Source organism: Maylandia zebra, linkage group LG17, assembly GCF_041146795.1.
Source record: "Maylandia zebra isolate NMK-2024a linkage group LG17, Mzebra_GT3a, whole genome shotgun sequence".
In the NCBI taxonomy this organism is placed as follows: Eukaryota; Metazoa; Chordata; class Actinopteri; order Cichliformes; family Cichlidae; genus Maylandia; species Maylandia zebra.
This window is the reverse complement of record NC_135183.1, coordinates 6296620-6323649: the sequence shown is the minus strand read 5'-3', so window position 1 is coordinate 6323649 and position 27030 is coordinate 6296620. Positions and strand designations below refer to the sequence as shown.

The 27030-nt window shown below is 39.8% G+C and overlaps 2 protein-coding genes across 20 annotated transcripts in view; one reads left to right on the top strand and one right to left on the bottom strand.

The window, feature by feature from the left end:
• The window catches only part of dock7 (dedicator of cytokinesis 7), a 48348-nt gene that overhangs the window by 5860 nt on the left and 15458 nt on the right, over positions 1–27030 (top strand). For 8 of the 19 annotated variants that reach the window (XM_004574503.4, XM_004574501.4, XM_012915806.4 and 5 more), the window contains exons 3-27: positions 422–597; positions 2944–3012; positions 3117–3246; positions 3387–3599; positions 3747–3832; positions 3938–4004; positions 4506–4655; positions 5055–5135; positions 5395–5557; positions 5997–6139; positions 6247–6340; positions 6463–6625; positions 15506–15623; positions 15801–15871; positions 18489–18627; positions 18926–19027; positions 19286–19372; positions 20130–20361; positions 20449–20613; positions 20805–20825; positions 22109–22278; positions 23406–23498; positions 25066–25155; positions 26420–26515; positions 26663–26803. In XM_004574503.4, the coding sequence (XP_004574560.1) occupies positions 422–597; positions 2944–3012; positions 3117–3246; positions 3387–3599; positions 3747–3832; positions 3938–4004; positions 4506–4655; positions 5055–5135; positions 5395–5557; positions 5997–6139; positions 6247–6340; positions 6463–6625; positions 15506–15623; positions 15801–15871; positions 18489–18627; positions 18926–19027; positions 19286–19372; positions 20130–20361; positions 20449–20613; positions 20805–20825; positions 22109–22278; positions 23406–23498; positions 25066–25155; positions 26420–26515; positions 26663–26803 (3060 nt within the window). The remainder of the gene's footprint in view (positions 1–421; positions 598–2943; positions 3013–3116; positions 3247–3386; positions 3600–3746; positions 3833–3937; positions 4005–4505; positions 4656–5054; positions 5136–5394; positions 5558–5996; positions 6140–6246; positions 6341–6462; positions 6626–15505; positions 15624–15800; positions 15872–18488; positions 18628–18925; positions 19028–19285; positions 19373–20129; positions 20362–20448; positions 20614–20804; positions 20826–22108; positions 22279–23405; positions 23499–25065; positions 25156–26419; positions 26516–26662; positions 26804–27030) is intronic. The other 11 variants (XM_004574505.4, XM_004574504.4, XM_012915807.4 and 8 more) reach the window with 4 other exon arrangements.
• Positions 6672–11815, bottom strand: angptl3 (angiopoietin-like 3). The gene is made up of 7 exons (XM_004574496.6): positions 11163–11815; positions 10836–10946; positions 10574–10685; positions 10355–10468; positions 10014–10109; positions 9082–9354; positions 6672–8924 (listed from the first exon to the last, which is right to left on the bottom strand). Exons 1-7 carry the CDS (start codon positions 11688–11690, stop codon positions 8740–8742), a joined length of 1419 nt encoding a protein of 472 aa, XP_004574553.3. The 5' UTR covers positions 11691–11815; the 3' UTR covers positions 6672–8739.

The following is a 27030-nucleotide window of genomic DNA, read 5'->3' as shown; positions in this document are numbered from 1 at the left end:
AAGACCCATGATGTCATTAGCCTGTGATAATCTGGCTGCTTGTATCAGCTTTGAGGATATTCTCAAATCCCACACGGGTCATTCTTACAACTGATTTTTTTTTTATTATGAAATTAACAATGATCTGAAATCTAAAACAGTTCCCCTAACAGAATTGACATAAATCACCTCATATTTTAGATCTATTATTGCAGAACATGGTGCTCTATAATAGAGTGACAAATAACACCAGCTCTCCCTTTTTTCTCAATAACTGCATTTGTGAAGCATTTGCTTAAAAGTAGAGACGATTTTATTAAGACATTTGTAGACAAAGAAAAAAAAGTAGCCGAGCTGTACTGACGTGTATGCCCTTAACAGCTACTTAACTTCTCCCATCCCTCTGATTTTCTCCCTGTCACACTTGCTCATCGCCCACCAGGTTCCGCTCACGGAGGCGGTGGAGCCGGTGGATTTTGAGGAGTACCTTATCACTCACCCTCCCATCGTTGAGTCAGGTCCCCTGAGAGATCTGATTGAGTTTCCCCCAGATGACATTGAGGTCATCTACACACCCAGGGAGTGTCGCACAGTGGTACAAGCTGTCCCTGAAGACGGGTAAGGCTGCCGTGGAAGAAAGATGTGGAGTGTTCTTTGTTGTTTTTTTTCTTTTCTTTTCTTCATTTAATAGCATCTGGAATTTAATGTGTTGATCTCGAGAGACTAGTAATTGTTTGTAATGCAAATAATTTGTGTTAAATGTACAAACAAATGAGCAATAAAAGACTGTAATATATAGTGGAGATTGAATAATTTAGATAAAGTTGAGAGCACATATTTCAAATTAATGTGAAATCGCAGATTTTAATGAGGAATAGTGATCTTGGTTCCATATTTCATTTTCCAAAAACAATTATCATTTACTCAACGGCAATATATTTATATGTCAAGGCACTGTCCTTAAATCATTTGCTACATTTGTATGAGGCTGCGTTATCTTACTATATCTTATTAAATGTAGTAAGATAAGCTTACCTACAGTTTAATAGAGGTGCAAAAATTAAGAATGGAAGTCAAATGCCTGTATATTAGATGTGTATGTAAACTGTTTGGTTACTAAGTTAATGAGCGCCTTGGAATCCTTCAAGCTACAGTGGGGCAAAAAAGTATTTAGTCAGCCACCGATTGTGCAAGTTCCCCCACTTAAAATGATGACAGAGGTCAGTAATTTGCACCAGAGGTACACGTCAACTGTGAGAGACAGAATGTGAAAAAAAAATCCATGAATCCACATGGTAGGATTTGTAAAGAATTTATTCGTAAATTAGGGTGGAAAATAAGTATTTGGTCACCTCAAACATGGAAAATCTCTGGCTCTCACAGACCTGTAACGTCTTCTGTAAGAAGCTTTTCTGTCCCCCACTCGTTACCTGTATGAATGGCACCTGTTTGAACTCATCATCTGTATAAAAGACACCTGTCCACAGCCTCAAACAGTCAGACTCCAAACTCCGCCATGGCCAAGACCAAAGAGCTTTCGAAGGACACCAGGAAAAGTATTGTAGACCTGCACCAGACTGGGAAGAGTGAATCTACAATAGGCAAGCAGCTTGGTGTGAAAAAATCAACTGTGGGAGCAATCATCAGAAAATGGAAGACATACAAGACCACTGATAATCTCCCTCGATCTGGGGCTCCACGCAAGATCTCATCCCGTGGGGTCAAAATGATCATGAGAACGGAGAGCAAAGATCCCAGAACCACACGGGGGGACCTGGTGAATGACCTGCAGAGAGCTGGGACCAAAGTAACAAAGGTCACCATCAGTAACACACTACAACGGCAGGGAATCAAATCCCGCAGTGCCAGACGTGTTCCGCTGCTGAAGCCAGTGCATGTCCAGGCCCGTCTGAAGTTTGGATGATACAGCAGAGGATTGGGAGAATGTCATGTGGTCAGATGAAACCAAAGTAGAACTTTTTGGTATAAACTCAACTCGTCGTGTTTGGAGGGAGAAGAATACTGAGTTGCATCCCAAGAACACCATACCTACTGTGAAGCATGGGGGTGGAAACATCATGCTATGGGGCTGTTTTTCTGCCAAGGGGACAGGACGACTGATCCGTGTTAAGGACAGAATGAATGGGGCCATGTATCGTGAGATTTTGAGCCAAAACCTCCTTCCATCAGTGAGAACTTTGAAGATGAAACGAGGCTGGGTCTTCCAACATGACAATGATCCAAAACACACTGCCCGGGCAACAAAGGAGTGGCTCCGTAAGAAGCATTTGAAAGTCCTGGAGTGGCCTAGCCAGTCTCCAGACCTCAACCCCATAGAAAATCTGTGGCGGGAGTTGAAAGTCCATGTTGCTCGGCGACAGCCCCAAAACATCACTGCTCTCGAGAAGATCTGCATGGAGGAATGGGCCAAAATACCAGCTACTGTGTGTGCAAACCTGGTAAAGACCTATAGTAAACGTTTGACCTCTGTTATTGCCAACAAAGGTTATGTTACAAAGTATTGAGTTGTATTTTTGTTATTGACCAAATACTTATTTTCCACCCTGATTTACGAATAAATTCTTTACAAATCCTACCATGTGGATTCATGGATTTTTTTTTCACATTCTGTCTCTCACAGTTGAAGTGTACCTCTGGTGCAAATTACTGACCTCTGTCATCATTTTAGGTGGGGGAACTTGCACAATTGGTGGCTGACTAAATACTTTTTTGCCCCACTGTATGTGGGCTTAATGTCTTTACTTAATGTACTGCTGGCTCTTAGTATTTCAGAAGAGATGGCAGAAGCATTACAAGTGTGCTTCAGCGTGTGATATACCAGAAAGATGTATTTATTTCAACACATTTAATGGTCTGCCATCCATATCAGTAAGCCTGCATTTAGAGTCTGACTCTGCTGTTAAAATAATGTTTGTTTGGTTGATTATGTTTGTCTGGCTGCAGGGACACTGATCCTCATGTTAGAGACTGCGTCAGATCCTACACAGAAGACTGGGCAGTCGTCAATAGAAAGTAAGGCTTCACCATGTGAAAATATTCTTAAAATACACATAATAATCCTGAAATAATATTAGTAAATGAATTAAAGTGTTCTAAGTAATGGCTTGTTCCTTCAGATATCATAAGCTTGGTACTGGCTTTAATCCCAACACTCTGGACAAGCAGAAGGAGCGCCAGAAAGGCCTCCCCAAACAGGTGTTTGAAGCTGATGAGATGCCAGACAGCAGCAGTTACCAGGATGACCAGGTATCCTTTTTTTTTCATTAGGAAAATAATTAACCTGAATGATGTGTGTTAATTTCAGATTGACAATATCAAGATACAGGTTTAAAACAGTCCCACAGTGTATATGCTAGTCTGTCTTTTTTGCATTGGTTGTATTGCAGGATGACTTGAAGCGACGGTCAATGTCTATCGATGACACTCCGAGGGGTAGCTGGGCCTGTAGCATTTTTGACTTGAAGAATTCCCTCCCCGATGCCCTGCTTCCTCACCTCCTTGACCGTGCCCCCAATGAGGAGATTGACCGGCATAACGAAGACCAGCGCAAGGCCAACCGCCACCGTGAACTCTTTGCTCTGCACCCCGCCCTCGATGAGGTACAGTAAGCACCTTTCCATATCCTTAAAACCTTTTCTGCTAGTCTCCATTAAATTTATAGTTTAAACAGTTTTACATAACTGATAAAATTATTGTGCAATTCAGTCTTTTTTTTTTTAACCCCACACGTTTGTGTGAATGTGTAGGAGGAGCCCGTTGAGCGCCACTGTGTGCCTGAAGTACCTAAAGAACACTTTGGACAGAGGCTACTCGTCAAGTGCTTGTCCTTGAAGTAAGTGGTAGACGGCCTTTTTCAGAAAAGAAAAAAACGCCATGTAGCTCTTTTATTTAACTGCTGCTTTCTGCTGATCCACTCCTTTTTCTCTCCACCTTGAAGGTTTGAGATCGAAATTGAACCCATATTTGCTAGTTTGGCCTTATATGATGTCAAGGAAAAGAAAAAGGTAAGCTGTTATGCTTTACTCAGTGCCTCCTCAGCTCTGAGTTGTTGGGTCACTTTTGCAAACCGTTAAAATCGTTGGGAGGCCAAACGAATTTGATGAGTGGGCTATTAAATTTTATGTTGTGGGCCTGTTATGTTTTTGGGAATGCCGTTAAATCATACTCTGGAACTATGTATATATCTGAACAACCTTATCTAGTGCCGCTTCTTTCTGTTCCCTTTTAGCTAACAAACACTAGAGGGTAGCAGATGCCTTGATAAGTAGATCTCTCATATATAATGCCGCTTCACGGCTCCATAAATTTCTCTGGTGGCTTATTCATCACTGAGATGTTAACATGTTTGCCAGCCTCCACGAGCAAGAAGCCATGCTTTAGTAATAGAGTCATCAGAAATTACAATTAAATAATAATAGTTGTGATGGCGTAGTGCTATGATTACATTTAACAGGTGTTTTGGTCAAATAATAATTATCCGTGTGTCTGTTTCATGTGTCCTTCAGATATCAGAAAACTTTTTCTTTGACCTAAACTCTGAGCAGACAAAAGCGATGCTGCGTCCTCACATTCAGACAGCAGCCATCTCCACGCTGGCTCGCTCTGCCATATTCTCCATTACCTACCCCTCCCAGGATGTCTTCCTAGTCATCAAGGTGAAACAGTCATGCTAGAATTTCATCTCTCTTGTCAACTTTTGTTTTGTAATACGTAAAAGAGTACTAATAGCGGGTTTCCCTGAATGTTAGATATCCATGATTATGCAACGCCATCAGTATAAGGGTACTTGAGGCTTTATGTTTCTCTTACAGAAATGTCTTTGAATAAATTACAAGTAAAACCTTGACTTATTGTCCCTCTTTGATAGCACCAGAATACATTACATCAACCAAAACAAACACTGGACAGTTTTTCATTGCAGTGTTTGACTTAGTATGAAAGATAAAGCTTAATTGAAGAAACCTGCTGTCCTTTCACAATTTGACACCCATCTTCTGACCTGTTTCACTGCACGTGAGTGTAGTTACTGAAGGCTGTGTTTGCTTTGTCAACAGCTGGAAAAAGTACTGCAGCAGGGTGATATTGGAGAGTGCGCAGAGCCCTATATGGTCTTCAAAGAGTCAGACGCTGCCAAGGTACAATGAGAGTGAATTAAATGATGAATACCACGAAAGCTCAGTCTCAGATGTATTTCAGTTATATGTGATGTCATAATAAATGTTTTTATTCATTACTGTTTCTGCAACTGCAAGTACTCATTTAAAAGTACATTCCTTTTCATGGTCATCTCCTAATTTTGTTGCAGTGAATAAAAATTAAAACAAAAAGAATTCTGATTCATTGTTAATGTACCACAAACCCTGTATTTACGTTAACATTTCTATTTTTTTATAGAACAAGGAGAAGCTGGAGAAGCTTCGAGGCCAGTCAGAGCAGTTCTGCCAACGTCTGGGGCGCTACCGAATGCCCTTTGCGTGGACCGCCATCCATCTAATGAACATTGTTAACAGTGCAGGCAGCCTGGAGAGAGATACAGAGCTAGAGATGAGCCTCTCAGGTCTAACCATCTTCTTTTAATGCAAGCTTTCTAACTGTAATTGTAGACGTTGACCATGTATCTCAGAATGATATCAAAAGTTCCAGTGAGTAGGAAAAAAAACATGCCAGTGTTTTTTATGCCCACTTTCCATGTCACACATGGTCTAGTTGAAGAGACCATAACAGACATGGCAGTCATGCATTAGGTGCATGGACATTTCAGTAAATTGGCGTGCTTTAGAAACAAACAGGGCAACATCATATTGATCCCTGCTGTGTTATTTTTACTGTGACCCTTGGTGTTTGACTACCCTTTGACCTTAGAGGTTATCTTTGATGCTGACTGGTGGCGACAGCCTTCTGTTGCTATGGCAGATTAGAACAATGTCTGCATGTTCAGAGTGGAAAATAAATGTGGGCTTTAAAATGTTGAGTTTGTTTTTGTTGTATCTTTTTAGAGAGGAAAGGCTCATGGTCTGAACGGAGGAACTCGAGCATTATGGGAAGGCGTTCTCTGGAGAGAACCACAAGTGGAGATGAATCATGTAGCCTGACAGGTTTTAGACCTGCAACACTTACCATCACCAACTTCTTTAAACAGGTCCATGTGAATGTGCTTGCTCACACGATAGTAGATTATTAGTATTAGATTACTTTTCCTTCCCTTTGTCATTTTCTCATGGTTTTTTATTCTACATGTTATTTTAGGAGGGAGACAGACTTAGTGATGAAGATTTGTATAAGTTCTTAGCTGATATGAGAAGACCGTCTTCAGTGCTGAGGAGACTCAGACCTATCACAGGTACTTAAAAGTGGAATTTATGCTTTCCTTTGATTGTCCTGATTTGAAATCTGAAAATGATTCTTTGCTCTTTCTTTAACACTCCTTTCCCCTTCCTCTGACTACTCACACACTCACCACAGCCCAGTTGAAGCTGGACATTTCTCCAGCTCCGGAGAACCCCCACTACTGCTTGACCCCTGACCTCCTGCAGGTTAAGCCTTACCCAGACAGCAGGGTGCGTCCCACCAGGGAGATCCTTGAGTTTCCTGCCAGGGACGTCTATGTGCCGAACACCATATACAGGTACAGAAAAAAACATCTGTAGTGAATGAATAATGTCTTAATGGTTGTTTATTTGTCTGTTTGACATCGAGATTACACAAAAAATGAATTTCAAACCAGTTTGTACTTAACTCAACATCTAAATACTACTTCACTCTTTAGCTCACTGGTTAAAAAATGTATTTTATTGATGGATGTGTTTATTGAGACCTGCAGTGTCTACAAGGCTGTGAGTCAACTCGCAGTCAAAAAGTGTGTTTTTATTTTAATATCTTTTCTGATTGTCCTCAATCTTAGCCTCTGACATTTGCCCTTTATTCAGTAATAATTTTAAAGACCAAAACTAACGCTGAAATTAATCAAAAATGAAGTAAAACTTAACATTTAGTCTATCCTAACCCATTGTATTTTTGTATTACTGTGAGAACTATGCTCATTTCTACATTTGAATGTGATGTAGGCAGGTTTGATGTATGGATGGGTGTGTGAATGTGAGGGTGTTCAACATTTGTTTGTATTGTACTATAAAAAATTTCAATAAAAATATATGGAAAAAAAAAACCTTAACATTTTCAAACAATAAAAACTGAAGTGAAACAAGAAATTCCAATCTGGAAACTAATTGAAGCTAAAGTGAATTAAAAACAAAAAAGGGTTATTTAAGGGTTAAAATAAATTAATAATAATTATTAATAATAATAATTAATAATAATTAGAAAATATGAAACAGCGTTGACAGGATTTATATTACTGTGCAGTATAAACTATGTAAGGAGTATTTAAAAAATTACACCTGCCATTTTTTCTGTTGTGTTCCATCCAGAACATTTTATGTTAGCATACAATGTTGTACTGCTGAAAACTTCAAGGGATTACATGAAGTATGAATTTACTATTGTTACATGAGTCTATATCAGTAAAGATTTTCAGTTTGTTCTTTTTTTTTCTTTGAGCAGTATATTTTGATAGACCAATATTAGGTGATTACATCCAGACGTTACCAGACAGGTGCTGACAGGGCCTGACTGTCTGCAGATGCAATTGGCCTGTGACTGATAGTTAGCCGAACTGAGTTAAGTGGAGTGGTTTTATTCCTTAGATCTCATTTTCATTAGTGTGTCAACCTTTCAACATGTCCTCTTTACTTATTTAACTCCATTTGGTTCAAGACAAAATCAAACAAAGAAATAGTACCATAGTTTTGTTTTGTTTTTATACAGGTAGATTTATTTTTGGCCTCATAAATATGATTTTAGCACACTAAGCTGCTTCTCACAGTGATGTGTTAGTATGAAAACCTTTACAGTACAGTTGGTTATTTTGTAATAATGAGCAAAAGTCAATATGACTCAATAATGTAGGAAACACACAGAAATTATCATTTTCTAGCGGTACCTGCATAAATCATATCATATCATAGTTTAAATACAGAATAAAAAAAATATAAAAGAATAAGAAAAAGAAAAATCAGTGCGCTGTCTAAAGCTTTCTAGTTTGTAGTGGACTTTTTTCAGAAGCAGGAGATGATCTTTTTACCTTGACTTGCATAACTTGCATGCTTTATGTAGTAATCTGTTGGTATTTGTCCCTTTAGCCACTTTGAACATGTAGTTCTTCCAAACATACTTTAAAATACCTTGTTTTGTTGTTGTCATAAATGTATCCAAGTTCACCTTAATGGTTGTTAAGCAGTGTGGGTTTCAAAATTGTAGTCTATTCTCAGAAACCTCATTTGCTGTTATATCACTGCAATGTATTGCTTTGCAATCAATTCTGAATTAGGTTGCTGATGTGGATCAATATGTCTGTTTTGCAAGCGATGACAAATGTTGCATAATGACAGTTCTACTTACTGTCCTTGTCTGATCAGACACAGTAGGTTAACAACCTGTGTGCCACGGTGCAACAGGTCGGCATTTGCTGACGTCTGACATTTTTTTGTTCTGCTATCTGGTGGTGAGCACTAACCAATGGCCGAATAATGTTAGGGAGGAATCTGCTCAATGATGTGGGTGAATTAAGACTGGACATATGGAAGGCCTGTGTTATGTCACTTCCCCCTCCTGTTGAACTTTTTGGATGTCCGTGTATTGGGAAAAAAGCCAATAGTATTATATAGTGTGTGGACAGGGGGCTCAGTTGGAGATATCAGCAGTTGAAGCTTGTCGAATGGAGATTTTGGTCATCTTGAGTGAGTAGGAAGAGCCTGTGGTTGGCCTCCAGTGAATGCCCTTCCTCCTCATCAAGCGCCCCTTTGGTCTCAGCCACACATGCCTTGCATTAAGGTTGGTTTCACCGCAAGCATTGAGCCACCAGCCACCTGCCAGGGAGTCAAGATAGGAAATTATATCAGCATATATCAGTCTTAGCTATGTGATTTTGTCTTGTTTAGAAAAAAATGTCTTCATCAGAGATAATTATTTATTTTATTACTATGGTGGAGAAACATTCCAAGATACCGTGACTTGGGATTGTACCTGTGGAGCTGCGTGCACAGTTGGAGTTTTGGTTGCTGTCTGTGTTTTTGTCTTTTGTGGCAAATCTCATGCCGGTGCAGTTGGCCATGGTATCAGGCAGGTCACCTGAGAAATGGCTGACACGTAGACTATAGTCCTTGGAGGGACCTTCCAGTGAGAAGCGGTATTCAGCCCAGTGTTTTTCCTCCTTCCAGTCCTCCAAATCAACGCGAAGGATGTAAACACCTTCCTGTGTAATGCTGTGAATCTTTTTTAGGCCCAGCCAGAAGTCCTCTGTGTGACAAATCAAATTTATTTTGTTTATTTGTAGGAAAAACAAATCTCAGAAACTCTGAAGTCTCAGTTCATCTTATAATGGTTTGAAAATTGTAATTAACTTCCAGCAGACTTTGGGTCAACCAGGTATTAAAAGCATGCTGTTAGTAGCATGTGGGTTGTAATCATTAGGCAGGTAGCTGTGAAAGAAGGTTGAAACTCATCTTTTGCAGATGAAGAGCCTTTTTGTTGTAAATGGGTTATGAGTGCTTGTATGAGCATACCAAGTGCTGTAGGGAAGGCTGCCAAACTGGCTGTGTGCTCGGATAATACAGGAAGTCGTTCAGGGCTGATATCTGACAATTATTGTTTCCTGTGACCAAGGCTATAGGGAGCACTTACAAATGCTCCTGCAACCAAGACACTGCTGACACAATAGATTTTCTACTTTAATAGAAAATATTTAGGAACTGTTCTGATCAGTTGATTATGGCTTTTTCTTTATATTGTGTCATCCCCTATTGTTTTCTGCTACTTTCAGTATATATTTTTTTCCTGAATATGCCATGACATTTGTGAAAAATGAATGTTTATTACGAGTAAAGACTGTCATTTTTTCTGTTAATTCTAAAAATAGAATATTTTATTTAAAAATTTAAACCATAAAGTGTACTCACTTTCTAGATCTCCAAAACCTTTTTCGTACTTTTCCCATGTCTGATCAAAATCCACCGAACCATCAACCCTGCGCTGGATGACTGTTGAACCCCCTTCTGTAAAAGAATAAATAAATATTTCAGGGAATGTAAAAGTTTTGTCATAAATAATGTGAGTAGGTTATCAACTTTTTTTTTCTTTTTTTTTTTCTTTTCTTTTCTTTTTTTTTTTTTTTTTTGCTCTTTCCTCAGTCATTGTAGAAATCATAAATGCCAGTGTGTTATCTAAAAAATGTCAGTGCTTGTGAATGCAGAAATGGTATTTGGACGTCTTTGATGAGAACTCAAGATTGCTTACCCACCTGAACTCATTTCACAGAAAACGTTGAACGGCTCTGATTGGTTTGGTTTGATAACGTAGACACCACTATTTGTTTCTCCTTTGTTAAACACGTCAGTGCAGTCCATGGGAAAATCTGAAAAAAATAACAGTGTAGAAAAGCCAAATTAATTCCTTAACTCTACTTTTATTTAAGTAAGTTTGGCATTTAGAAAGATATTTGAGTATATTAAGTAATTACCACTTGTTTCCAGGCCAGTTGAGTTTCCTTTCAGATATTCAAACATATCAAGAGTTTCGTAGTCAGAGTCCATTAGTTTATCAGCTGTATCTTGAAAACTCTCATAGCTGAGCTGCAGGAGATGCAAGTGAGTCACTCATTTTAAATAGTTTTATATATAGTTTAAACAGAATGTGCATTGGTAATGTAACAAATTAGATTCTCAGTGATTTCAGATATTTTCCCTTGAAAGGCAAAATATAATGATTTCTACTACAAGTACCTTTTCCTCCAGGTTTTTAATCTTTATTTTCTGGTAGTCCAGCTGATCATGTTGCTCCTTCACAGCTTTCAGAAGATTGCCAATTGTTTTATCTTGAGCTTCAATCACTTCCTAAAAAATATAATACTTTGAGTCTCATGTGTTGATGTGAAAGTTTTTCAGGAAAAATGTAAAACAAAAATTATCCTCAGTTAACTCAGTTTGTAAAATGCAGTTAAATCTGTTTAGTGGACAAACGCTGCACAAACACAGCTTATCTGCTCCTTATTCAGCGAGCATATCTTGACTGACTTGTGTTGTAAAGTTTTAGCTGCTGAAGCATCTTACCTTGAGAGATGTGATTTCACTAAGCTGATCAGCAGGGACCATGCTCTGCGACAAGCCCTTCAGTCTTTCTTCAAGGTTCCCCACCTTGCTCTGCAGTTGTGTGCGCTCCTGCAGAATGTTGTTGATCTTCGAGTTGATTTCCAGTGACAAATTCTTGATCTCCTCATTGTTGGCCTTCAAATAGCTAGTGGTCTTCTTGAGCTCTTCCTCTTCCTCTTTAATCTCCGATGTGACGACTGAGAGCTGGTAAAAAGAGCGGTCAAAAATATTGAGCTTTTGGAAGATGTCGTTGATCTGTGCCTTGGTCTTGTGGACGAACTCTCGTAAACTCTGGCCTAACTGGAGGAGGCCGTTTGCTAGTAGGCGAACATCGTCCAGCATGGCAAAGCGAGACCTGGGTTCGGGTTGGATCGGTGCTATGGTGGAAGCCTGGGAAGGCAGGGTCGGGTGTTCTTGTCTCCCCGAGGCTTCCAGGGGGGCAGCTACGGTTGAACTGGTTAGCACCAGCAACAGGAAAAATACCTTCATGATGATTTTTCTATTCCAGTCCTAGAACCCTGCTTTAGCTTTACTCGTGTTCTCCTCTACACTCTTCTCTCTGCTGCCTCTGCTGCTAAGCTAGACTTGTTTGCTGCTAAAGCAATACGAGAATGTCGAGCTGCCTCGTGTTATATACTGCCCTCTCAGTAAAGGCGGGGGGATTAGCTGATCATTAATCCCTACTATGTTTTTAGCCATGTACCCCACCTCCTCCCAAATCCCCCTTGACCCCTCCTTCTTCTGAACAAACAAATCACAGCAGTGTGCGAACGACATGTGTCTACCCCCCCCCCCCCCCCCCCCCCCCCACACACACACACACATACACGCACTCACACACTCGCATACACACACACTAACCATTTAACCCCAATCCCCTCTCCATACCACACCCTACCCTGCTCTCCAGCACTTTAGCTGATCAGCAGAAAGCCAACAATGACCACTGCTGTTTTGATGGATCGTCAGCCTGATCAATCTCAAACCTTATAACCCTGCACTCACTGGGCTCTGATTGATAATGCTGTGTGTAATTAATGCTCCTGGGTTTGATTTAGCATCCTGCTGAATCAGCCTCACACCAGACACACACACACTCTCTCTCTCGCTCTCTTGTTCTTCTTTCTCTTTTTGTCTGGAGATGGGATTGAGTCTGTCATCTGTGCCAGGTTTGAGCTCCTGGGTATGAATGATTTCAGAGAGTTTGGATATTATGCACTCATCATCACAGTTTTATTGCTCACTCATTTTGTCCCTTCAGATATGTCATGGCCTGTTTTTGTGTGTGGGATATACTGAGTTTTCTGATTAGCTTGCAGCTTTTAACGAATCATCCCTGTGCACTAGGATCACTCGTAAAAAACAAAAACAAAAAACAGTTTTATAGGCTTGCAGTGGAAGTAAAATATGCTGACCTTCAACTGTGGTGGATGGTGGAACTAATCAGTAAAAATGTTTTGGTGTAATATTTAACTGGAATATAAATGTTGTAATTTTGTCATAGTAACACATTGCTGCATTTAAAAAAATAAAGCAAATAGTTAAACGCTTGAAATTGTCCATAAAAACAAGTTTTTAGTTTTGTTTCTTTATTTTCTTAATTAGCGTTAGCTTAAACTGTTAAATTTACAGTTACTATAATAATGGATTGGATTTATATAGCGCTTTTCAAGGCACCCAAAGCGCTTTACAATGCCACTATTCATTCACTCTCACATTCATACACTGGTGGAAGCAAGCTACAGTTGTAGCCACAGCTGCCCTGGGGCAGACTGACAGAAGCGAGGCTGCCATATCGCGCCATCGGCCCCTCTGGCTATGCATTAAAATACCACACAGTCGTTATAATAAGCTTGCTAGTAATTTGTGGTTTTAAGGATTTAGTAGCTCAGGTTGGAGTGATTCCTGGTCTTTTATATGAAAAGGGGAGGAAACAAACTTGGTAAGGAAAAGAAGGACTGAGTAAATGGGCCAGAAATTTACTTTATTGGCATAAAGTTCCTAACAATATTTAGCTCTCTAGACTCCATTCCAGTACAGTGATTATTGTTTTGACTAACTTGAAGATACTTGAGAGTTAACATGTAACCTCTCATGCTGGAGTTCATCATTTAACTGCAGACGGCACATCCTCGAATTTTTGTGTTGATAGTCAGCGGACTTATACCCAGACAGGCATCCATAAAGTTGTTTCACTTCTTTCTCGTACTGCATCTATTTGATAACTTGTTGGAATGTCCAAAGACGCCTATTACTGTGACTCAGGCAGATCTCAAACATGCTAGCTTAATGTTTTGATGTCAGAGACATCTGATTTCAAATTCTCACTCAAGGGATGTAGAAACATATTTTCATGTCCTTGAATATCTCACTATATGTTGGCTGGTGGGTAGGACACCACTCTTCTGTACTGGTTAATTAGCAGGTTGGGGTATTTGTGACTAAGTGGAAATTGTCTCCATGTAATGCATTTAAAGAAATGCACTTTTTAATGTTAAAACATAGATTTTTGTTAGCTTAAAAATAAATTTAAAATGGGTCTAAAAAAGTAACTCTGAATTCTTACCTTAACAAGTCTAGAACAATTATTTCACTGCATTATTGTACTACATTATCAGTCTTGAAGAATATATGAAAAATCCTTCAGAACATTGTGTGACAAAGGTAATGTTTTGGACTTGTGGAGTGTAATCTACCTCTACCAGGTCACATAGATCAAGAAGCACTTGAGAATCCTACTAAATTAATAATTCAGTTTTTAATACTCTATAATTACTCGTACTGGGAAATTTTTCCAACAACATCTAATCTGTTTATTAGAAAGCTAATGTTTTATTTAGAGCTGATAAACGGTGCCAGTTTTCCCTTATGGAGTCCCTCATCTCAAAATAGTAACTGTGCCTAAGTGCCATCTACATTGTAAAGTTTGCTTTCACATGTGTACTTATTAACTGAAGTTGAATCGGATGAGGTGAAGTGACCAATCAGGAATGCTTCCATTTGTGCTTTTATGGGTATTTCAGCTCTGCCACAGTAATGTCATCTTGGGGTCTATTTCAGTTCAGCAGCATGCTTCAGAACAGCCATGACAATTACTAGGACATGCTAGATGGATGTTAACAGAGGAAAAGATGGATTAGATTTTTAATCATTAGACAAAGATTCCCACGATTCCTTGTCACTTGTGGTTCCAGCTGCGGTCTCTGTGGGGTTATCCCCCACAGAATCGACTACGTCATTGCGGTTTGTCAGCTGATCCCAGGTTGCTTTACACTTCCTATTCTGGGGCTTCCTCCTCCTTCCCAACAGTTCAGTAACGAGTATACCACACACATTTTGGCAACAATGAATGGGATTGTGAAGTAAAACAAGAGATTGACCAGGTGCCTTTTATCTCATGTATATGAATTAATTGCAAAAAACGTCCAGTGTAAACCAAAGTAGTCTGGCTTATAGGGAGACTTACTTCACATGGAAGCAATTCTTGTGAAGTGGCAGTTGATAAAATTGGAAAAATAGCATCTCAAATTCGGAAAATTTTCCCCAGGGCCCTCAGCCGTTTATTCTCCACACATTATTCTGGTTTCCTTCTTTGCACAAAATTACGGACAATAATGCCACGCTCTCAGTACCCATCTTAAAATATTAGAAATCATTGCAGATAGTTAATATCCTTTTGTAGTGATTTATATAGTTCCCATTCCCCTCTTATCTAACCCATTCTGAAAAGTAAAGTCTATTTGCAATGGTTACCTTTCATGGTTACTGACAGGCCAAGCCTCCCTTAAGTACCAGTCAGAATAGGTTTAGCTGCTGTGGGAGCCTTGCCCCTTTTAATTGATCAGTTCGTGGAAACTGATGTAACAGTGTTAGGTAAGTAGGTCAAGCACTTTCAGAGACACTTGGTTATTAGAGTTAAAGGTCATTAATCCTCTTTACGTAGTCAAATGATATGGCCCTCCTTTTGGATTATTTTTCAAATCTGTATTTGAAAATGTGCTACGCAGTATTATAAAATTTGCTGAGGTGTATTAAAGTTACCACTTTATAATAGTTTACCTTGTGATGATGAGTAACACTGCTGCTTCCTAGATGTATTTTAAGGCCTGGAAAATGTAAACAATATGAATCTGTATGTTAAACGTCTCAGTTGCAAAAAGATTTTGATATAAAAGTAAATTGCTCTAAGGTTTGTGTTATGCTTCTTTACTGTGTTATTCCTGTCTTTTAATTCCAGTGTGGTTGAATCTCTGATGTGCATTCTTTTTCCTTTGTGTCTGTGCTCTTGAACATATATTTTTCAGAAATCTGCTATATGTGAACCCTCAGAGTCTGAACTTTGCCAACCGCCAAGGCTCCGCCCGCAACATCACTGTGAAAGTGCAATTTATGAACGGAGAAGATCCAAGCAATGCAATGCCGGTACACAATGATTTTCCAAAACATGAAGATTGTTGTTTTTGAATCTTAGTCAAGCTATGAATGTAATATCTGTCAGACCTTTTAGTGTCTTGGCAACTTTTATTATGCAGTTGGTAATAATTAAAAGATACATTTTTCATTATCTGATTTATTGTAAAACTGTTGTTTATTCCTCAGGTAATATTTGGGAAGTCAAGTTGTGCTGATTTCTACAAAGAGGCCTACACTGCAGTGGTGTACCACAACAGGTGTGTTTTGGTTAGGGATGGGTATCGTTTAGGTTTTATCCGATACCGGTGCCAAATCGGTACTTTTGAAACTGTGCCGGTGCTCAAACCGGTGCTTAAAGAATGGAGAACACAAAATTGGTCCAAAAACCTCTCATGTTCAGCTGTTTTTTTGTAAAGAGATAACAATGTTAGCCTTTTCTGCAGCTATAGAGGATTTATGGCATCACTCTTGGCTGGAAGCAGTGCTTAATCAATGGAAAAAAACACTAACTTTGTCCAAAAACCTCTCATGTTTAGCTGTTTTCCACTTTTTCTTTGATCATTTTAGCCTTTTTGGCCAGGGTGAAGGGAGTATCTGCCATCAAACAAGAAGACAGCCTCATGTAACTACGACAATGTTTGCTAGTTCACCTTACATGCATTAATGTAATAACGTGGTTAGCCTACTCAACGTAAATTACACACGAACAACATTAAGCTACTCACGCAGAGAAGAACAGCTGCTGCTGCCATCATCATCCGTCATCATTTCTGCTACACTGGCAGGGCTAGGGGCCAGGACTCTCCTCTACGGGGTTTTTGGGGGATATTGCTAACTCCGGGTCCGATAACAGGCAACCCACGCACAGTAGATGCGCTCGGTGTGAGGTCTCGCAGCAAGCTATCATACGGCGCATTTCTGGGCTTTTAAAAAAAACGCTATGCGTCGCCAGGTGTTTCATCGGATTTGAGGTGTTACCTCCTTTGACAGTATCAGCTTAAAGCACTTGTTGCAGGCTGCTGAGTTTGCACATTTTGCTGTGAAGTACAGCCAGACTTTTGACCGCTTCGCCTTGGTCATTTTTAATCTGTAGCTCTGCTCTAAAAGAACGCACGTACCTGGACCCGCCTACTATCCTCGGAAACGTAAAATGATTGGCTAGAAGTGTATCACAGCTCAGGAAAAAAAAGCACCGAAATAAAGCACCGAAATGTGTGCTGCTTTTCGGTCTGGTTACTACCGTTTATGCACCGGACACTGGTACCCATCCCTAGTTTTGGTTGAAATAAGCTACATAGTGTGCTGTTTCAAACGCATTGTCAAAAATCAACTCTACTCAGAAAAATCTGGAAAAAGGATGTTAACCTTGATCTGTATCAAAATGAGAGAAAAACATATCCTAAAAGACAAAACACAAGCAGATCAGGTAAAACATCCTCATTGTTTAGAGGACAAAAATCAAGCGTTTGGGAGAAAAAACCCCACTGCAAACCAAGGAATATATAGAATAGCATTTATTATTTACCAAAGTTGTAAAGAGCCTTCTTGCTGTGAGGTGACGGTGCTGATCACTGCACCAGTATGCCAGCTTACAAAGGCCAGAAATTTAAATCACCACTACTTCAACATCACTGTAAAGTCTGTGCTTGTCCTACATTCAGTGCTATTTTTTTTAGAACTGGGTTAAGTTCATTTTTAGATGGTTTCAAGTGGTGTTCATTTTAATAACTAGTGTAAATTGTTGACAGTGCCTTTGTTGTTATTTATATCTGAGTGACAGTGGCACTTTGACTAGGAATTTGCTTCAAAAGAAGAAATGTCAATACAGTTTGCATTTCGCTTAGAACTAGCAAAAAATATTTTACCATGTATATCTCTAAAAATAAGAAATGCCATAAGAAAGAACTTCTTTCTCCATCTTGAATTTGCTGTTGGTTTTAATGGAGGTTGCCCTGCCAATAACCTACAATCATTTCCAATAAAAGTTTCTCCTAATGCTGTTTTTGCTCCAGGATTTTTCCTGTTCTGGTCCAGAACCAAACTGTTTCTTCCCATGAGAAATCAGTTGCCTTCTATGACCCTTTTAAGCAGTTTGGGTTGTTTCCATCCTTGAAGCTATCTTAGTAGATCTGTTGATGGGCTTACTATAGCTGTGGTTGTTTGTTTCTGAATGTTTCCTCCTGAGGGACTTGTAAGAATTCAGCTGAAGTGAATAATAATGTGTTTATATAATTTCTTTGTTTTTAGATCACTTGACCTGCTTTACTTGAGACAAATATTCCCAAGTTAAAAATTGAGGGTGGAAATGGAATATGTTTAGGTCAATTGATATAAATATTTGTAATTGTGGGGGTGAAAATGGAGCACATAAGCCTGTTAAGCCAGTTTATAAAACAACAGGCCTAATGTATTCAATATTCTTTGCAATTAACTCTCTAAAAGCCTTCTGGGAAAGCATTGAGAAAAGCCTTTGCATATTTTCTGACTGACGTGTGCTCCCTTCAGTAACATATACTGATCACCAGTATTGAAGAGGTCTTAACCAGTGAGCAGGCAGTTAGTAGAACAGCGCACTTGCACATTTGATACAGCTAAGAAACTCTTCTACTGTTCTCTATGCCTAAGTTGTGCTTGTACAGTGTGTTCAGACAGTGGAAGATCTATAGTTATAGTGGCTGTAGCCGGAACCATCAGCCAAGTGAAGCAACATCGAGATAGCGGCCTGAACTGTATGATATGCTTACACAGTTTAATCGATTGAGTGCAAGCCACTCAAAAGAGATTAGTTCTCAATTATCTGACTCTAAATGATCAGTTTGTGATACTCATGAAATTCTTTTTTTTTTTTTGTGTTTTTTTTACTAATTGATGTAGATCTCCGGACTTTCATGACGAGATTAAGATCAAACTGCCCGCCTCTCTGTCAGACCACCACCACATTCTTTTCACCTTTTACCATGTCAGCTGCCAGCAGAAGCAGAACACACCACTGGAGACCCCTGTGGGATACACGGTAAAATCATGTGATAATGCACGTGTGTATAATTTCAAATTTGTGCTCTGTTCTTTCATAGCTGTGAATTTAGACACACCCACTTCAAACCCCATTTGCAAAAAGACACAAATGAAAGAAATTTAACTGAAAATAGCACAAGTACAACATATGGAAGGGTGAAAAAAAGATTCATTTATTTAGCGAGATGTTTACACAGCCTATAAATCTTTTTCAAAACAGTCACTCACATTCTCCTAGTGAATTTAGAAGATGTATGTGTATTGTTTATCATTTATCTCTCTTTTTTTGTGTGCAGTGGATTCCCATGTTGCAGAACGGGCGTCTGCGAACGGGACACTTCTGTCTGCCCGTGTCTCTGGAAAAACCACCACAGTCCTACTCTGTTCTCTCCCCAGATGTAAGATGCATTTTTTAAGCTTATATTGAATGAAACAAGCATAATGCAGAGAGATGAGCTAAAGGAGAACTTCTAATGTTTCTATATTAAATATAACTAGTGTTCTATATATGGGATTCCCAGGATGCACTTCAGAAATCATTAGTATATAATACTGCATTATCACAAGCAAATCAGATAACCTGGCCCTTCCTTTCATTGTTTCTCTCTGTTATGTAAGGGCCACTCGGATTTACTCTCCCGTTATTGTACCTTCAGGTCCCTCTCCCGGGCATGAAGTGGGTAGACAACCACCGAGGAGTATTCAATGTAGAAGTGGTCGCTGTTTCAACCATCCACACACAGGTAATAGTACTAAGCACAACGGCTTCACAGTAGCTACAGTAGTTTTGTGCATTTTTCAGATTCATTAGTTAAATTATGTCCTAGAATGTAAAACCTTAGAATAGCAACATAACCTGTTATTTTGAAACAAAGATGGACAGATTTATTATTGTAATGTGACTCAAAATATTTCACTTAACGTTAATAGAAAAACATTATTTTCACACCTAAACTGTAATTCTTTCCCAGCACCAGTTTATTAGGTAGTGACTCTTACCTTACCAGTAATTTACTGAGGCCTACTCCATCTCTGATTTGGCTGTGGTGTTGGGAGGGGCTTGACCATGGCTTCTAGGAACCCAGCTGGGACTAATGTGCTCATAAATCACTGTTCTTGGCACAGATTAGACTTGTTGGATTCTCCTGTGTACTTGTAGCAATGTTCGGCTTGCGGTTTTTACTCGGGGAGCCAACTTGCTGGTTTAGCAAAGAATACAGAGGAATAGATCCAAGCTTACTTTTGTTGACTTTCTTCCCCTTTAGCTTTTTCATCCTTGTACGCAATTGTGTTTTCTAATTCTTGCCCTCTTCTTCTCTTGGTATTTTTTTTCTATCCATTAATCTTTGTCACATTTCTTTCTTCCTTTATCTCCTTTTTACGTGATTTTCTCTGTTTGCCACTTCCACATTATGGTACTGACATTTGTTTTTGCCAAAAAACTTTCTCTCTCTTATTAACCTCATCTCTACCCCCATTCCTCCAACTCTCCATCATTAGGACCAGTACCTGGATAAGTTCTTTGCGTTGGTGCATGCCCTGGATGAGCACATGTTCCCAGTAAGGATAGGAGACATGCGAATCATGGAGAACAACCTGGAAACTGAGCTCAAGTCCAGCATTGCAGCACTAAACTCATCCCAACTTGAACCAATAGTTCGATTCCTTCACCTTCTACTTGACAAGTTGGTGTTGCTGGTAGTGCGCCCGCCCGTCATTGCTGGACAGATAGGTATGATAAAGGCCTGCAACAGATAAAAACGAAAGGCTACACTTGTAATTATGTTAACTAGCAGAAAGCTCTTCTTTTTGTCTTTAGTGAATCTTGGGCAAGCATGTTTCGAGGTGATGGCCTCCATAGTGAACCGGCTTCATAAGTACCTGGACACCAACCAGGACATGCATGGCCGCAACAGCCTGCTGTCTTCATACATCCACTATGTCTTCCGCTTGCCCAGCACCGACCCCAACTCACCCTCGCCAGGTACAGTGACTACAGTGTCCTCCCATTTTTCTTTATCCTGAATCTTCTTCTATTTTCTCCTTTTAAGTTAACCCCTTTCAACCCTTAACTCATCAAATCTTCCTGCCATAATTTTCTTTATCTATTTCTTTTCATCTTTTACTATTTTTTTTCCTCCCACATCCATTTTGTCTTCTACCTGCTCAACACAGACACCAACTCATCCTTAACAGGTAGATATGGCCAGCGTCTGTACATCACAACAGATTTAGCGTTTGGATAAAAGTTACAGTTGTTTTTTTGGTGTATTGACTAGGGATGGGTATCGTTTAGGTTTTATCCGATACCAGTACCAAACCGGTACTTTTGAAACGGTGCCGGTGCTTAAACGGTGCTCGAACCGGTGCTTAAAGAATGGAGAACACAAAATTGGTCCAAAAACCTCTCATGTTCAGCTGTTTTTTTGTAAAAAGATAACAATGTTAGCCTTTTCTGCAGCTATGGGGCATATATGGCATCACTCTTGGCTGGAAGCAGTGCTTAAACAATGAAAAAAAACACAAACTTTGTCCAAAAACCTCTCATGTTTAACTGTTTTCCACTTTTTCTTTGATCATTTTAGCCTTTTTGGCCAGGGTGAAGGGAGTATCTGCCATCAAACAAGAAGACAGCCTCATGTAACTACGACAATGTTTGCTAGTTCACCTTACATGCATTAATGTAATAACATGGTTAGCCTACTCAACGTAAATTACACACGAACAACATTAAGCTACTCACGCAGAGAAGAACAGCTGCTGCTGCCATCATCATCCGTCATCATTTCTGCTACACTGGCAGGGCTAGGGGCCAGGACTCTATTCTTCGGGTTTTTGGGGGATGTTGCTAACTCCGGGTCCGATAACAGGCACCACACCCGCAGTAGATGCGCTCGGTGTGAGGTCTCGCAGCAAGCTATCAAATACGGCGCATTTCTCGGCTTTAACAAAATGCTATGCGTCGCCAGGTGTTTCCTCAGATTCGAGAAGTTACCTCCTTTGCACAGTATCAGCTTAAAGCACTTGTTGCAGGCTGCTGAGTTTGCATCTTTTGCTGTGAAGTACAGCCAGACTTGGACCGCTTCGCCTTGGGCATTTTTAACCTGTAGCTCTGCTCTAAAAGAACGTACGTACCTGGGCCCGCCTACTACGCTTGCAAAGGTAAAATGATTGGCTGGAATCCAAAGTGTATGACATTTCAGGAAAAAATAAAGCACCGAAATGTGCGCTGCTTTTCGGTCTGGTTACTACCGTTTATGTCATGGCACCGGATACCGGTACCCATCCCTAGTATTGGCTTGTATTTGGTATATACAGGTTTTTGGGGTTTTTTGTAGTGGCTTTTGTTGTTAAGCCATCCACTGCCAGAAGTGTTAATAAACTACTCTGAAATGATGGGTTAATTACTGGATAGTTAGGTGCAGTGGCTCATCGAAGTCCTATTTTCCTCATTTTCTTTCTGTTGTGTGTCACCAAAGGCCCAGGAGGGTTGGGAGGTTCGGTTCACTATGCCACCATGGCTCGCTCAGCTGTTCGACCAGCCAGCCTTAACCTCAACCGCTCCCGTAGTCTTAGCAACAGTAACCCCGACATCTCCGGTACGCCCACCTCTCCTGACGATGAGGTCCGCTCCATCATTGGCAGCAAGGTAAGGTCTTCAAGTCATACACGACCCTTTCTCTGAGTGGTCATTCAGTTTTCTGTTAAATCTTTAACGAAGCACTAAAATTCTTACATGTGGTCCAAATGTGGCCTGAACGCACGCTCATATTTTTGGGAGCACTTTGCTCTAAATTTGGCTCATACATACTCCATGTGGATGTCAGATACTGTAGTTAATTATTTAACACTGTTGTAATGTAGGAGCTCTTGCTCTGTGATGTATTTTTAGACAGACTCGTGTAAGGTATTTGCACTGAATATGTGTATCTTAAACCACACAAGGTAGAGGCCTCCCTCTGCACAGTGACCCACAGTTTTATCAACATGTAAACTGCATGAGCGTTGTGCAAACACAAGCTTGAACATCTTATCTCTCCAACCGTTGTACGAGCAACCTGTCACACACATATACTCACTCACTCACATGCTATGCACAAATAATGCTTATTATGCATTGTGAAAAATGTACGTTGTATTTAGTTTAAAGTCAAATCAGTCAAGATTAAATATTGTTTCAATAGCCATGTCTTTTCTGAGGACTCTAACAGTAGTATAGTCTCTTCAGTCTTTTTTTGATTTCTTTGTTCCTTTTTATTTCATTTTATTATTTTAATTGAGGTCATGTATTTTGTCTCATATAATTTGGGAGTTCCCACTTCAAACTTTTTTTTCATATAACCCCCTCAAAAAACCCAACAAATACGTGAACAGTGACTGAATGATGTAATGTGCCTTTCTAATGGTCTTGCTATATTTGTAACCATGACATGATGGATGCAGCCCCTTTTTTTGATGAGTTTCCTTTTGCTGCTAATACTTAACTAAACCATTCTTCTCTTGTCTCTTAGGGAGGGGTAGTTGTTGTTGGGGTGGGGGTTTAACGCAGAGAAGGAAAGGGAGAGAGAGAACCTTTGTGCTTTGCTCCTATGTGGTGATGATTTTTAATTTACTGACAGCTAACCGTTTTGAGGCCCTTGGCATCGTCCAGCTGTCCTGACCTCTGAACCTCTTTAACTTGTCATTATTCCTTCCCTCCTCCTTCTCCCCCCCGTGCTGCTCGCTTGTTCCCTTGCTTCCTGCCTGCCTTGTGTCCTTTGACCCTGGCCCCCCTAGGGCTTAGACCGATCCAACTCGTGGGTGAACACCATGGGCTCTAAGAGTGCCCCCTGGGGATCCAGCCCTGGGTCCGCTCCAGAAACCATGCAGGTGGTTTTATGAATGCCCCGTCCTCCACTTTGCCTCACGACAAAAACAACCTACACTTAAGGGATACTGAGATATTTGGAGTTTTGGCTTAGTTGTGTGCTTTGCTGGAATCATTAATAGCGAGGCATATCGGGTATATCAGTGCTTATCCATTCTAAGGTTTTTCATTTTTGTGTCTTTTTATTTTGTCATGCTCACACCTTTCATTAATATTTTCAGCCTATCCTTCAAGCTCTTTGCAGTGGTTTTAAGTGACCTGGCTGTGATGCGGACCACATTTTGCTTTTTTAAAAATTCAAAGTACACATATTTCTAAACCACACACAAAGTGGCTAGTATCAAAGACTCTAAAGACAAAGACATAAAAGACCAAAACTTCAGAATATTACAGTATTCTGTTATACCTCAAGTCACAACCCTCCCATTAATCCCATACGTGGGAGTCACAGCCGCCTCCATGACCCTCCAGTCATGTTAGTCTTAGGTGTCAGCCCTCTTTGCGAATCACATCTAACACATCTCTTTTTTTCTCTGTATCTGCATTAAAAGTAGCCAAAATTAAGATGTATCCAAATATAGGCCAGAGCAATCCATGGTAGCAGTTTCTCAGATATTGTTGACCTCTCTTCTGGGTTTACTGTGATCAGTCATTGCTAGCCTAAATCCAACACAATCTTTCAGAGAATAATTGGGTTGGTAGAGAAAACGAGAGTTGTGTTAGAATTCCATCAGCAGACTAGTCGTTCTTTTTTTATGCTTTTTTTTATTTTATTTATCTCTTCCCCCCCCCTTTAAAAAAAAATCCCTCTTTCCCTCTATGGATTTCCTCCGCTCTCAGCTAGTTAACCTGCATGACCCTCTCCTAACACCCCTCATTTCAACCACAGTTCATTTATTTCTGGAGCATGGTATATCTGTGAGTGTGACTGTGCATCTACGTGTGTGGTCTTTGTCTGCCTCAATTTCCATCTTAATGTGATCTTAAGTCCTCTGTCATTTTAATTTGTCATAACATATTAATTTATACAAATATAAAAATAAATGGGCATATTGTAGCCATAGAATCACACCTAGCTTACCACAGTAAATGTGCATAGACTGGCAGAGCACATTCATAATAAGCATTTAGCATAGGATGTTGTCCAGCTACCTGCAATAAAACCATCTCTGAGGTCTTGTATTTACCTGGAGGGATGCAGAATGGCTCATTATTAAGCAATGGCTACAGTGTTGCACAAAAGCATTATTAATGTTGAGACTACATTTGATTGCACTTTTGTGTAGCCATTTTGCATCTCTACCATAAGATGCTCAAACTATTGATGTATCAGCTGTTTTAGATTATGGGTACAATGCTTTTCAAGTGCTGTGGCCCTGTCCTGTGTCTGTTGTTTTGTGTCTTCATGTATGAAAATGTCCAACAGATCACAAAAGTGTGTGTGTGTGAGGGGGCTGTGTTACTCAGCACGCACGTTTTGCCTGTGTGCTGAGGAAGAAGGTGCAACCCCACTCTCTCGTTGCTCCTCCACTAACCTTGCTGTCACCGTTCCATTCATCCCACTCATAGGCCATGGAGCGCTGTGGCAATCGCATGTCTTCGCACACTGAGAGCGCCAGTTTCTTGCAAACTTTAACAGGACGGTTGCCCACAAAAAAGGTAGAGCCACTTGCACTGGGGGAGGAGCCGACCCCCAGCCACCTCTTGTCCTCCTCCTCCTCACCTGTCTTGTCTGTGGATGTGTGCCTCTGGATTGATTGATGTTGTATTTGGTTGTTGTGGAGTCTTGTTGAATGCTGTATGTCACCGATCTGCCTCTTGTTCTCAATATGAGGATATTTTGATGTGATGTGAATGTTGGTTGTAATCTGGCTAACACTGACTATTGGAAAGTCTTTTTTTATTGTCCACCGCTCAGTCACAGAGTGCAAATTGTATCTGGTTTTCATTTAAAAAAATCTGATACTGTTTGACTTTCAGTCAGGTGCTATGTTACCATAGGACATACTTACCAGTAAACATACAGACAGGTGGGCGGGTATGTTTAGTGTCGTATCGGGACAAAGTTCATAATTTTCACTTAGGTTGAAAAAATTCAATTTATAATAGAATTTTTAAGCAGGTGTAGTTTACTTGGTGTTTTATACCAAGCTGTGTGTCTGCTATAACAACCTTAAACTCTTTAATAAAATAATTCTTTCCAGTAGGCAGTACAATACAGGTTTAAAATGATGTATTTAAGACTTACCAGTCTGATGAAAAGTCAGTATGTTAGCCAGACTTGTGGTGGATTTTAGTGTTGCATAAAATACACACAACTCGAAAAATGTTATTTTTGCATAATAAGACGACCAAATGTAAAAAAATAAATAAATTAATTAATTAAAAAATGTTGTTCTTTGTAAAACTAGAATTATTTTTCTGTCTTTAAAAGAGAGAAATGTATTTTAGTCATATACATTAGGTCGCACTACAAAATACTGCAGTTTCCATGGTGAAAGGAGTGCATCATTTGTTAAAAGCAAAAATGTTGCACACGTCTATAACAGTTTTTTTTTTTATTAATATCTAACTGTCTGCAATGAAGTTCATTTTCAGCTTTGGAGGAGCAGAAGCTTTACTGGGCTGTCTTGTTCTTTCATATAGAGAATCTAGTACGCGTTCTTATTTGTTCTATATTCCTGGTCACAACAGTTGATACCTGCTAGCAGGTTATGTCTGTAGCCAATCTAAAACTTCTTTTATGTCATAACCCATGAAAATAAATACATTTTGAGATCTATCTGACCAGGCGAACTAAGTATAGATTATGCTTGGTTACTTTTTCTGGTGCCTCACATTATCTCTGTCTGGCTGTACTGCTTTCCCTTTCCCTCTCTGTCCATCCCTCTTTCTTTGTCTCCGTTTTGATTTTCTGACTCAGCTCTTCCATGAAGAGTTGGCTCTCCAGTGGGTGGTGAGCAGTGGAAGTGTACGTGAGGGTGCTCTGCAACAGGCCTGGTTTTTCTTTGAACTCATGGTAAGAAAACAAAATCTGGATAAAGTGTAACACATGTGGGTCTGTCTGACATTGTTCTTTTTGTGTAAAAATAAAAAATAATATTAATAATGATAATAAAACTTGCCAACAGCTTATGTTTTAACCCAATGAACACCTTTACCTCAGGTGAAGAGTATTACCCACCACCTTTACTTCACTGACCGCTTAGAGTCACCCAGGAAGAACCGTTTCCCAGAACGCTTCATGGACGACATCACAGCTCTGGTCAGCACCATCGCTGGTGACATTGTGTCTCGCTTCCAAAAGGTAAATAATGACCCAGTTCTGTGTCTTGAGGTGTTTGTAAGAGGCTTGTCAGTTTGGATTGGAACAGGAATTTGCAGGATTGTTATATATGGGAAAGTTGGAAAAAGGAATCTTATGAGTTGTTAAAACTGTAAAAGAAGTTGTATGTTCATATATTTTTGTCATTTCTGGACATTATTTTGTGGCATATTAAGTTTTGGGGTGTAATTTCCAAGGCATGCCCGTGA

Excerpts from the sequence above, each read along its gene's own strand:
- angptl3 (XM_004574496.6), bottom strand. The coding sequence starts at position 11,690 with ATGAAGGTATTTTTCCTGTTGCTGGTGCTAACCAGTTCAACCGTAGCT. Across the intron at positions 9,355-10,013 it reads AGGTTTTGGAGATCTAGAAA|AGGACTTCTGGCTGGGCCTA; the intron begins GTGAGTACACTT and ends TTTGTCACACAG. Across the intron at positions 8,925-9,081 it reads CTGTGCACGCAGCTCCACAG|GTGGCTGGTGGCTCAATGCT; the intron begins GTACAATCCCAA and ends ACTCCCTGGCAG.